Below are 13,799 nucleotides of genomic sequence, written 5' to 3'. Positions count from 1 at the left end.
GACATTCATAACCTCTCTGATCCTATCATTTCTAATATGGTCAAGTCTGGAGTATCCGCAACACCGTCTTTTCGATTTCTACGTTTTTTTTAAAGGAAATAATCGAAAATCGGTTATTTTGAGCGGTTTTAGCAGGCCGGTTAAACTGGCTTTGAAAAAAATAAAAAGCGACTCGTTGCTTCAGCGATAACCGCCATACCTACTTCACAGCGGTTACTGGCAGACACAGCGCTCACCTGTTGGCGCGAGGCGAGCAGCGGGTGTGACGTCACGACTGCAGGCGCGCCGCGTCAGCCGACCTGTCCCGTGTGGAGGCGGCAGCGGCCGACGCCGCACTGGCAACTGGCCGTCTGCTGTTCTCGCGGGGCAGTGGAGGGGGCGGCGGTAAACGGAACCCCACGCCGCTCTGACGGCGCTGCGCGCCATCCGGCTGCACCTGCATCTGGACAGCCACCACGCACAACACGTCGCTCTACAGATGCGCAGCGGTGGGTACTCCGTACCAATGTTAGCGCCTGACGGCTTTGCTGATGACCAGAGACCTGATTATGCACTACTGGCGATTAAAATTGCTACACCAAGAAGATGACGTGCTACAGACGCGAAATTTAACCGACAGGAAGAAGATTCTGTGATAGGCAAATGATTAGATTTTCAATGCATTCACACAAGGCTGGCGCCGCTGGAGAATCTACAAGGAAAGTTTCCAACCGATTTCTCATACACAAACAGCAGTTGACCGGCGTTGCCTGGTGAAACGTTGATGTGATGCCTCGTGTATGGAGGAGAAATGCATACAGTCACGTTTACGACTTTGATAAAGGTCGGATTGTAGCCTATCGCGATTGCGGTTTGGCGACATTGGTGCTCGCGTTGGTCTAGATCCAATGACTGCTAGCAGAATATGGGATCGGTGGGTTCAGGAGGGTAATACGGAACGCCGTGCTGCATCCCAACGGCCTCTTATCACTAGCAGTCTAGATGACAGGCATCTTATCCGTATGGCTGTAACGGATCGTGCAGCCACGTCTCGATCCCGGAGTCAACAGATGGGGACGTTTGCAAGACAACAACCAGCTGCACGAACAGTTCGACGACGTTTGCAGGAGCATGGACTATCAGCTCGGACACCGTGGCTGCGGTTACCCTTGATGCTGCATCACAGACAGGAGCGCCTGCGATGGTGTACTCGACGACGAACCTGGGTGCACGAATGGCAAAACGTCATTTTTTCGGATGAGTCCAGGATCTGTTTAGAGCATCATGATGGTCGCATCCGTGTTTGGCGACATCGCGGTGAACGCACATTGGAAGCGTGTATTCGTCATCGCCATACTGGCGTATCACCCGGCGTGATGGTATGGGGTGCCATTGGTTACACGTCTCGGTCACCTTTTGTTCGCTTTGACGGGACTTTGAACAGTGGGCGTTACATTTCAGATGTGTTATGACCTGTGGCTGTACCCTTCATTCGATCACTGCGAAACCCTGCATTTCAGCAGGATAATGCACGACCGCATGTTGCAGGTGCTGTGCGGGCCTTTCTGGATACAGAAAATGTTGGACTGCTGCCCTGGCCAGCACATTCTACAGATAAAACGTCTGGTCAATTGTGGGCGAGCAACTGGCTCGTCACAATACGCCAGTCACTACTCTTGGTGAACTATGGTATCGTGTTGAAACTGCATGGTCAGCTGTACCTGTACACGCCATTCAAGCTCTGTTTTACTCAATGCCCTGGCGTGTCAAGGCCGTTATTACGGCCAGAGATGGTTGTTCTGGGTACTGATTTCTCAGGATCTATGCATCCAAATTGCGTGAAAATGTAAGCACTTGTCAGTTCTAGTGTAACATATTTGTCCAATGAGTAGCCGTTTGTCATCTGTATTTCTGCTTGGTGTAGCAATTTCAATGGCCAGTAGTGTATGCATTTGCGTGTTGCAGATGTATTTCCACATTTGGCTCCTTTTCTACGGTTGTTGCATATTTTAACCAAAAGCCAGTGATGATTCATATTTTCGCTCTATGTTAAAATTATTTTTAAAAATGTAGGCTGGCAGGCTGTATTTCGGTCTCATTCTGATGTCTCCCAGATCGACCGCGACCTACAATTGCGTGCGATCGCTAACCGAGAGACACTATTCGGAACCCTTAGTCGAATGTCTTCTGTTTCAGCGACCTCAAAGTTGTAACACTGCAACTACCTGACGAAGTATTGTTGTGTTGTCTGCGCGAGTGGATGTTTAATTAACACGGTAACTGTATTCATATTTGAATGCATTATGCAATATGAGGCATGATTACAAATGTTTACTACACGTTTAGAATGTTATTTTTGTTAAACTCATTGCGATGCATTACAAAAGTTTTGATTTAATTTTATATTACTTGCTACAAATATATATAGCACACTTGAAGATAAGATAGTTTTTCCAAGTAACCTATGAGGATTATTCCTCGAGAATCCCAAAAGAATGGCCGTTACCTTACCAGCTGACAAAATCGTCTTTGCACCCTTCGCTGCACATTCACCAGCCTTTGCCCATTATTTTGACTACCGCTTTGACTCCGGTCCTTAATGATGGATCCAGATTTCATTAAGTCACAAATCGGCGCAAAACGTCTTGCGGACTGCGATTCAACATCGCTGGACTTTGGGCTGAAACGCTGTGCCGGATGCGCTTTTGGCCGACTGTGAGCAATTGTGGATATTACGTGCTAACTCAGTTGAGACGCCTACATTCTCAGCAGTCCCACGAGTTTTTAATCGGCCGTCTTGCATTGCCACACATGATGGATTTTGTTTATGGTTTTTGTGATGACCTAAATTGGACGATCTAGCATGTTTCGTCTTCGGTGCTTGCCCAATCACGTTTAAAATGATTAACCCAAAAGTAAATGTTCTTCAATGATGGTGCAAAGTCCGCGTGAACGCTGTCCAGTTCTGTTTTCTATTCGTGCAGCAGTCCAACCTTTTGAATGAAAATGTTTAATAACAGTATGAAATTCGTTTTTCTCGTTTTTAAATTGCAGTCGACAGTTCGACACACTGATCAATTCGTACGGCTGTCAACAATGAACTGTAGGCTATATATTGTTGAAATTCTTTATACGATTCTTTGTATAATCAAACTTTCCAACCATGAAAGAGGAAAAAAATGTTCCATTCTTTCATGCAAATTTACCGAACTGATCAAACAAGCCTGAGCATTCACGGATACATATTACTTCTGTTTGAAATTCGTTCCACAGCATCTGATCGGTACGAGACACACACGCCTGTGAGTCGTACAGAACTGGGAGACAATACAAAATTTCGCATCTCACTTCCACTAGCCCCGCAGTGAACCCTCAGCCCCTATGGTAAGCGGCCAACTTCACTTAGTTCACTGTCGAATTAACCAACATTAGTGAAAATTACGCACATCTTAAAATATTACTGTCTCTCTAGGTATTTTTGTTTCTTACTGAGCAGGAAAACCACACCATTAAGGAGATGTTAACTTTAGCTGAATTCGGCTGTTAATTGCTAGTTGGGTATTATGACAGCAGCTTTTGCTCTCGACTTCACTCGTGTAGATCTCGTACCCGCACGAATTTAGAAAAATCCTAAAGCTTATTACCGATGAGAAAAATGGATATAAACAACTGCAGGCGACGCTGCCGAAAGCGCTCAATGTGAAGTACCGATGTATTTGTAAGCACAGATGCCAATATTTGAAGTATGAAATACCGACAGACCTGGATAGGAAAACAGCCTTGGTGTATTTGAGGAAATTACGAAAATTAAAGGATTTCTTTATTTACAACTTTTGATGCTTTGCCCATAGGAGCCATTAGAAGCAAACTATCTGAGCTAGTGAATTGTTTCACTTCACTTACCTTGATAAGACACAATGAAAACCTCTGCAGAAATGACGAGAGTGACTTTTGGTGTCAACTCGAGAAACTTATAAATATTAATAGATCTTTAGTCTCAATTCCAGAAACATATCAACGAGAATGGCAGCGTCCACTTGACAAAGTGTTGCGAGCAGAAATCATGCTGTCGCTGGATGTGATTTTTGTCTCTTGCGAACACAAACCAGAACGTGGCCGTGTTTTTTAGTTGTCTTTCTATTATTTTACCTGTCTACTACCTGTGTATTTTATTAGCATCGCCAACCCTTTGCTTTATGTTTTAAGTGCCCCTATTTTCAGCCATTTTACCATTAAGTCACCAATGTTATTATTTATCTTCATTTTTTAACAAAAATTCTGTAGGCAGAAGGCGGTGTCCTAAGCTGCTGCCAGACCGCCCCCTTTGGGGGGAATCGAATCTCAATAAAGCAAAAAAAAAAAAAAAAAAAAAAAAAAAAAAGCCGGAGATCATGATGTACCCAAGGCGCCAGCCTCCCACTCTCGGAGCCTGGGGGTGAATCCACCACGTTCCCGCCACTGTAGTTTCATAAGACGTACTGGGAACAAACCCGCCACCAGCTGTTAGTTCGCATTCAGAAAGTCCTTTACAAATTGTCAGCACAGAAAGGGCCTTTTTTGTAGCTAGGATAATGTTTACTTAAAGTAGGTGCTTCAACTGGCGACCCTCTGACGCTACACAAGCTTGGTAACGTCGAACGGTGTTTGACGAACTCTTTCAAAGATTCCTAGCATTGCCCTAATGTGATTGGCAGCATGTTGAATGTGATCCATTAATTCCTCTTGTTTTCTAGGTTGTTTACGTTCAGGTGAACTATAACATTGAAGAATCCCCACAGGAAAAAGTCCAGTGGTGTGAGGTCTGGTGATCGTGGAGTACTTCTGCCAATTATCCGGCCGTCGAAGAGTTCATTTAAATATCAGCGCACAGCATGACTGTTACATGCGGGCGCCAGCTCGCTGGTTAGGTTTTTGCATAAAGTGAAGATAATTTGCCCCAGTAAGTCGAGGAGGTTGATAGACTCGCCCAATCAGATGGTCACCCACAATGCCTGCTCAAATGTTGAGCGAACATCGTTCCAGGTGTCTGTGGGCGTACGTGACGTGAGGATTTACCCCTGCTCAGTGATGGTTTCGAGTATTGTAAACGCCATCTCGATGGAAGGTGCACTCGTCGGTAAACAACACAATGGCGGGGAAGTCGGGATCTCGTGCAACACGTCACAGAAACCACCGGCAAATCCCTAGTCTGTGTTCATAGTCCGCCATATGATTTAGGTCTTGGACAGATTGGAAACTAAATGGATGCTGCGATCATCCCTCAAAACCTCCAAGACTAATCGATTAGTGACCCCCATGTCGTGTCCAACCACTAGAGTACTTGTCGTAGGCGCTTCCTCGAAGAGCTCGACAAGTCTCTTCAAATTCAGCATCTTGTCGTCATCAGTAAACACTTCCGGGCTAAATTGCCGTGGTCGATCTGTAGAACTCCTTCTCCCTGACGTTTCGCTCTCAACTACGGAGAACGTCTTCTGAGGTGAGTCGACCACTGGCAGCTAGGAGCTGGGGCCGCCGCTTATATGGAGATCGTAGAGGGCGCCACCACACGTCACGTGGCATCGATGCGTAGCTATCTCTGGCTATTGTCTGTTCTCTCGATTGCAGGCAATCGATTGTCACGTGACTGATGCAACGTCGACCGCCATATTTTGTCCAATTTTAATCCTTCTTCTTTACGATTAAAATTGTATTGATGTTTGTGGTTTCCAATTGCCTCTCTATATATACGTGTATAATAATGCGACGTCCTCGCTAGCACGCTTGTATCACTGAATTTTATTTCGTGATTTTCATCCTTAAAAACATGTTCCGCTACTGCCGATTTGTCGATATGTCCCAAGCGACAGTTTCTTTTGTGCTCCGTCAAACGTGTATTGATGCTTCTTTTTGTAGTTCCCATGTAAACCCTGCCACAACTACACGGAATTTTATACACCCCTGGGGTGGCTAGGGGATGACGAGCATCTTTTGTTGATCTTAGGCACTCACTAATTTTCTTAGTAGGTCTGAAAATAGTCTCCACCTGAATCTTGGCTAGTGCTTTCCCAATGCGATCCGTGATGTTATGGATGAAGGGAAGAAAAACTTTTCGAGCTGATGGTTGTTGCTGTCTCCTATTTTTAGGCATTTTTCTACTTGGGTGAAGTGCTCGGTTAATCTCGCTTTTCGTATAACCATTTTTCGCAAAAGCCATTCGTAAATGATTTAGTTCTTCTTGTAAGTAGCCTGGTTCACAAATATCGTGTTCGAGGTCATCCAACATCACCATGATATCCCACTAAGCCTGTTTCACCAAGTCGCTGGTGAATTGCTGTAAACATTTGCAGGTGGGAGTGGTGTCTTGCTGGTTACCGTTTCTGATACAACCATCAAGCTTCATGAGCTTTACCATCGGCTAGTCCATCAACAAAACCGTAACTCGTTCTTCAAACGAATACCGTGCCGCCATGCTTACTGTATGGCTAAATCGCAGGTGTCGTGTGTGTGCTCTGAAGCGAAGTTTACGTGCGAGTGCCTCTGACGTGAGGTGGAGACAAACAGCAAGACCTATTCGACACGACTGTGTATCACGTTGGGGCAGTGACGGGGCGAGGGCAATTTGTATGTGTGAACCGACGACCAAAGTGCTGAACCGACAAAAGGCAACAGGGAAATCTCACGGTCAATCGGACCGCGTGGCGCCAAGTTTCTCTAGTTTAAAAATGGTGCGTTGTCGACGTACACAACGTTTGTAACTTTGGTTCCTACTGGCATCATCTATCCAGGGATAAAATTTCGTGACACAATTGCCCTGTATTGATTATAATATGTATAGTTTGGCTCAGAACCGTGGGCCTCACGAATACTTAAGGGCCACATGTGTAGTTTGATGACCACTGGTCTATGTGCATCCATACTAGCCATAGATTGTATCAAGCCTTCACGGTCATTACTCGAAAATGTATGTTAGCGACAGTAGGATCATTTTGAAGGAAGCCGTCGGTTCTTATTTTCTCATTACTGTTTCACTAAAAGAACGTTGTCTTTCCCATGGGATATTCATTAGACTTCACGGAGCAGTGCCAAAGTACTCGCACATTAATCGAATCTGCCAGTAACATGTCTGGCTCACACTTCCAACGAAATCGCATTACATGATTGATTGCTCTGTGGCGTGTTTTAGGTGCTGATTTCACTCGTTTATCAGTTTTTTTTACTGCTCTAACGATACAAATACACTACAATGTTGGTTGCAATGCCCACTACGCTATTGGCAGTAACTCGCTGTAGAGCTACATGGCGACCACTTCATCAGAGGTTTACTATTGCGAAAAATCCAGGAAAGTGTGTGTTAGTGATATCTATATTAGAGTCCCAGCAGGATACAGTGGCAGATGCGCAGTGATCATTATACTCCCAACGAGCTGGGCGAATTCATTCGTTTGTTTGCAAGGGAAGGCACACATTTTTTGCCCGTCTTCGGTCGGTTGGCCGCCCGCTGCGATGACATAATCGAAGCGCCCACAACATTCCTCATAATTCATAAATTGCTTGCGATTGGTAACTGACAGCATGCAAACAGGAGAGCATTTTGCCATATACTATGAGAAACTTCATTACCTACCGAGTTATTCCATTACCTAAAACTCTCGAAAAACAGGGGATAAAAGGAGAACTCTGAAGTCTTGACAGGCAAGCCCTGATTTTCGTTACGTGATTACGATGATCGTTTATCCCTCTGTAGGTGGTTGTCAGTTTATTGACAGTAAGCATTTTCTAAAGTATTAACCTGAGCCCTTTACCATACTGAAATAATGAGAGCTATGGTGTATTTGCCATATGAAAATGGGACGATCAATAACAACAATGATCCTCAAAGTTTACAGTCAAATAACTAAGACAATAGGCAAGCAAAGCACAGTTTGTAAGGTTCCCACGGTCGTTCTCTGAATTTTCCATTCCGATTTCCATACACACTTCTGTACAAAGTTGTCTCTAGTCCACCACAGTTTGGTTTGCCAAATCTAGTTCTCGGTACATACATTTTAATTTACCCTCGTAAACCCATAAATACATAACCTGCGAAATGGTACTAACGTTCATATTGTTTCCAGAAAACCAGGAATTCTTTCCAGTAGAATACTTGGAAAAGTGGGGCTGTAGCTGCATTTCCCTGATGATTCCGTCCTCACAAACCTTTGACTCCTGAAGAGCTATTTCATACCAACATTGATACATTTTCGTGTGTCTTCAGTTGATCTTTGATCTCTGAAATATGCACTAATGGACGACGTTCACCGTGCTGAACTAAATCACTTAATCACTTCAATTTATGGAACTTTCTGCCACAATCACAAAATACATCATTATGAATCTCACAAATACACACCAAAGACAGCGAAGGAGACAGTAGTTTCAGTTTTAGTGCTAGAAATGCATTGCATCTATTCTCGCCACTCACTGGTTAAGTGAAAGTATCATCTCATTAGCTATGCAAAACTGGTGCATTTCCAGCCTATGAGCAGTAGATCAGCAACGAACGCTATGACTGTCGCTGGCCCTTGTTGTCGTTTCCAGTCCTACGTCTAATTTGTTGCAGTTCTCCATGCTGCTCTATACTTTGCAAGCCTCTTCATATCCGAATAACTGCTTTATACTTAAAACTGTTTATATTTCATGCTTACTCATTTGGACTGTATTTGGTAAGTTACCATGTCATGTTTTCTTCTCTCTCATCCTCTTCCTCCTTTTCTTCTTTTTTGGTATCAGACTAAGCATAATGTGTATGTAGCTTAAACTCATCATACTGAACTGTGCATTTTGTCGTTTACCTTTTCCTTTACACTTTTGTTATGTTGTTTAGTCAATCCATGTAGTTGGTTTTCAGTTATATCTAATAAGTGGTATAATGTTTCCTTTATGGAGGTTTAATTACTGCATATGCCTCTTTTCCGTGGTGTGGTTATGTACAATTTATTTTTAAAAGCCTCCATGTCTAGGGTTCAGACTGGAGTTAGGCAATATGCTCTGGTGGGAAGACATTAAGCAAAATGCAGAGTTCCTACCAATTCAAAACAAAATTTACCCGCTAATTTTATGGATTATTTGGATATTCAGGGATTGAAAATCTGTCTTAGCTATGCAGCAAGTAGTGGTGCTTGATAAAAAGTTTTGTGTAAGATTCTGTCTGTTTGTTATGAGCTCATCTGCAATGTCCTTCTTGCAACCTATCTAGCTTTAGGTAGTTATTCACTTTTTGTTTTTCATCCTCTTTCCCATTCTCTTAACTTTTTCCAGTGCACAGCTTAATAATAATGATTAAAAAATGTCTCATTGTCTGACGTCTGATACAATATGGAAAGGAGTAGAAACTGTTCCAATAAACTTAACTTTAGACACTGTGTTTATAAGACTTTGTTAGTTATTTCCAATCTTTTGCTATTAGATGCTGATTCATTCATGATTTTAAGTCTGCTCCATCAAATCATAAGCCATTTTAAAATGAACAACTGTCAACATTATCTTTGTGTTAGACATTCTCATGTATGTAATTAATTGTTTAAGGTTTAGAGTTGCTGTGGACAGGACTGCTGCTTAAAAGTCTAGCTGGATACTTCCAGTTAAATTACCTAACTGAGGATTTCATATGTCCAGAATAGTTTTTGAGAAAATTTCATGTTCTAAGGGTAGTGATGAAATTCCTCCATAATCACTGATATCTGTAGGTGGGTGAATTAACCCAAGCTTACAGTTTCCTGAAATTGTTTATGTATCCCAGACCTAACCTAATTTTTCTTTTAGAATTATGATCCCTAGAGCTTGGCTGTCTTTTGGAATTTCTGCTGTAAGACGAGCTTCACCTGAGGCTTTGTTGTGTTTTAATTGTTTTTTGATCACTTATGTTGTGACTGGGACATAGTGCACACAGAAAGAACAAAACAATCTTCAAATGTGTGTAAAATCTTATGGAACTTAACTGCTAATGTCATCAGTCCCTTAGCTTACACACTACTTAACCTAAATTATCATAAGGACAAACACACACACCCATGCCGGAGGGAGGACTCGAACTTCCGCCTGGACCAGCCACACAGTACATGACTGCAGCACCTTAGACCACTCGGCCAGTCCTCTGTCGCAGAAAGAACAAGTTGCAAAATAGACAGGTAACTTCACACATCACAAGGAATAGTATAAATAAAGACACTGCCACAGCCACATGGCTGCCGTTGAATTAGTTACTTAAAAAAGTCTATATGCATTATGCACTTCTACTGCCTGATAGTTTTGTTATTCAATGACACTTCTTAATTGGATGATGAGTCATAGCCTAATATCTTTGTGCAGACAGGCCCCAAGCTGGACTACTGTGTGAAATCTAGAATAATAAAGTTTGCGATAGTTTCATCCCAAGTCCAAATGATGGAATCCTCAGAGCTCATGGTCAAACAGCTGAGGGCTGGGGCCTGAGCAGCTGGCAGCTGAGTTTGGCAATGCTGGCAAAGGTGGAGAATGTCTGAGGCCTGAGTCCTCAGAGACTGGTGGTCAATGCCACTTGTGGTAAACGAGTTAGCTGCCTGGAGGACAGCACAGATGGACTGCATCTCAGTTCAACTGCTCAATCTGATAAGTTTGGTGACCGGAACTGAACTTTCTAGCTCTGGCCATACTTTGGCATATACTGTGGAGGTGGAGGAATGCAGTGCAACTTACTTGACAGCAAGTGACCTGGTGGATGGAAGAAGTGCCATGATTGTCAAGCTTCCTAAAGATGTTGAGAAAACCATCTGAAGGTGATTGGGTGTTGCTGGTCACAGTAGCGGTTGCCATAATTTGCTATGACGACACTCCACTGCTGTTTTTGTTGCCCTGGATTGCCGAGTTTGGTTCTCAACGATGCTAGTTGTGTTGTCATCTGTACTGTTTTGTTCATTCATTGATGACATGGTGCTTCCAGGCCTGCAATTTGGCAACCTGGAGAAAATTGTGTGCGTTACTGTTGAGCTATTTGTCTGGATAAGGCAATATTGATGCTTGGTTGCTTTGAGGTTTCATTTGGAATATTATCATGACATTCCAGTTTTTTGGTAGTTTGATCTTTTATTGTTAATACCAAACTTCCTCGGTTGGGGATAGAGTGTGGCAGTGCAGTAGTTAGCACACTGGATTCATTTGTGAGGACAATGGTTCAAACCCATATCCAGCCATCCAGATTCAGGTTTTTCCTGGTTTCCCTAAGTCTCTTTACGTAAATGTCAGGATGGTTCCTTCAAAAACACAACTCCCACTGACGTTCTCCATCCTTTTCTAATCTGAGCTTGTGCTCTTTCCCTAATGACCTCATCGTCGTGTGGAATTATTATTAAAATTCTTGAAAATTCTTATAATTTTGTAGGGTGTACTCATGCAACTTCTTTTTATCTGTTGCTGCCACAAGCACTGTGTTCTTTCATGTCCACTGTAACTTGGATTTTATACCAAGAATGACCAATACTAACATTACGTTTTAGAACCATTATTCTATATAATATCATAATTATTATGTTACATTGACAAAACTCAAAAATACTGACATGCTTACAACACTGACATACATCTTATGTAAGCAATTACATGCTTCTTGCACAAAATCTCATAAGACACTGACATAAAATGCCAACATGTCTGCCCCTTTATATATAATTCCAAACAATCCTCAGCATTGTTATAAAGTTTTTTTAAAATAAAATTACAATTAAAACTGTTGTCTCAAAATTAACATATTTCAACAGTTGAACTGGCGCTTATAGAGCAGGTACATACATGGATTTTAAAGCATTTAAGATTTTTTGAGTGTGCAAATACTCAAAATATGAAATGTTAATGATGCCGGTTCTTTTACTATTTTTATAAAATGCGAAAGATACATGGTTCAGAAAATGTTTCTACCGATTACAGGACCTATACACTTCATTACAATTATAATTTAGTAACCAGTTTCATGGCAATAATTCTACAAGCACAGATCCACCTTTTGTTTACATGAGTGATTCCTGTTTATTTCAAACTGGATCGAAAATTACATGTTTTAAATGGGTTTCAATGGACTGTTACATCTCACATGGCACTAGTTTCTGAATATATTTAGAGTTGTGATTTTGTCCGCAAGTATTGTTTCTTTCACAAACAGTTTGATGATGTAGTGTACAAAGCAGCAGACTTGAGTTGTAGAGCTGATAGTGCTATACCAGGCAGATTAGTGCTTGTGGAATGTATGAATCAAGACAAGAAAAATAAAAAACAGGACACTTTAGACTGAATTGGTGCTATTTTTGACAGCAGGTGGAACAAGATTTGGTCACTTGATGTGCAGTACTGATAGAGATAAAGGTGTATAGTAGCAAGAACTTGAGCATTGGGGCTGCCACTGTATACATAATTTGTTTTTTAGTGTCTGTGTTTTCTGGATGATGTATCTGTATCTCAGGAAACAGACACTGTAGATAAAGTAGTTCACAATTTTATGCTGATCTATCATTATTTGTGTTTTACACTGCTCAGCAGCAGTCATAAAAAATTTTTGCCACACTATGCTTCCTTGCAGGCACAAAAATAGTTTACAAACTCAAGGCCAATTTGTTTTTCATTTCAGTTAACTTCCCATGGTATATTCTAAACTGCAGTAAAAATAGATGCATGGTCATCTTGTTTCTCTGTGACTGTGATAATTTTAATAGATTGTGAATCATGTGAATCCCCTGCTGCTGCATTTTGCCTAAAGATATTATGACACAGTGATAAGTGTGACAGATCTTTCCTTCTCAGGTTGCAACAGCCAAAGTTTTCAGAAGACATGAAAAACAGAGTCCACAATGCCAAATGTTTTCCACAAGCTGGACTGCTTTCTGGGCAAGAGTAAGTGATTTTAAATCTTTATGAATAAGAACAATATACATAAAGATTTAAAATCACTTACTCTTGCCCAGAAAAGCGTCCAATATTCAGCAACACATATTTTCAATAAGTTGCCAGCAACCATTAAGAGTTTAGTTTCAGACAAGGCACAATTTAAACATAATTTAAAAGAATTTTGGGTGGTCAACTCCTTCCATTTCATCCATGAATTTCCCAACAAGTGCAGTAGACCATTTTAATTAAAATTGTCTGGCCTTTAAATATGTCTGCTTGTGTCTGTGTATGTGCGGATGGATATGTGTGTGTGTGTGTGTGTGTGTGTGTGTGTGTGTGTGTGTGTGTGTGTGCGAGTGTACACCTGTCCTTTTTTCCCCCTAAGGGAAGTCATTCCGCTCCCGGGATTGGAATGACTCCTTACCCTCTCCCTTAAAACCCACATCCTTTCGTCTTTCCCTCTCCTTCCTGAAGAAGCAACCATTGGTTGCGAAAGCTAGTAATTCTGTGTGTGTGTTTGTGTGTTTTGTTCATGTGCCTGTCTGCCGGCGCTTTCCCGCTTAGTAAGTCTTGGAATCTTTGTTTATATATATATATATATATATATATATATATATATATATATATATATATATATATATATATATATATATATATATATATGATGTAAATAAAATAGAAAGAAACTTCCACATGGGAAAAATATATTAAAAACAAAGATTCCAAGACTTACGAAGCGGGAAAGCGCCGCCGACAGGCACAATGAACAAAACACACAAACACACACACAGAATTACTAGCTTTCGCAACCGATGGTTGCTTCTTCAGGAAGGAGATGGAAAGACGAAAGGATGTGGGTTTTAAGGGAGAGGGTAAGGAGTCATTCCAATCCCGGGAGCGGAAAGACTTCCCTTAGGGGGAAAAAGAAAAAGGACAGGTGTACACTCGTGCAC

General features: G+C 41.8%; 1 protein-coding gene across 1 annotated transcript in view; it reads right to left on the bottom strand.

Annotated features, from left to right (window-relative positions):
- Positions 1 to 268: 268 nt before the first annotated feature.
- Positions 269 to 13,799, bottom strand: part of LOC126291493 (odorant receptor 49b-like) — a 70,113-nt gene continuing 56,582 nt past the window's right edge. Inside the window, exon 5 of the mRNA XM_049985001.1 lies at positions 269 to 442. Coding sequence (XP_049840958.1) covers positions 269 to 442 — 174 coding nt within the window. The remainder of the gene's footprint in view (positions 443 to 13,799) is intronic.

This window comes from Schistocerca gregaria, chromosome 9 (genome assembly GCF_023897955.1).
Source record: "Schistocerca gregaria isolate iqSchGreg1 chromosome 9, iqSchGreg1.2, whole genome shotgun sequence".
NCBI lineage: Eukaryota > Metazoa > Arthropoda > Insecta > Orthoptera > Acrididae > Schistocerca > Schistocerca gregaria.
Note: the sequence above shows the minus strand (reverse complement) of the source record. Positions and strands in the feature narration are given on the sequence as shown.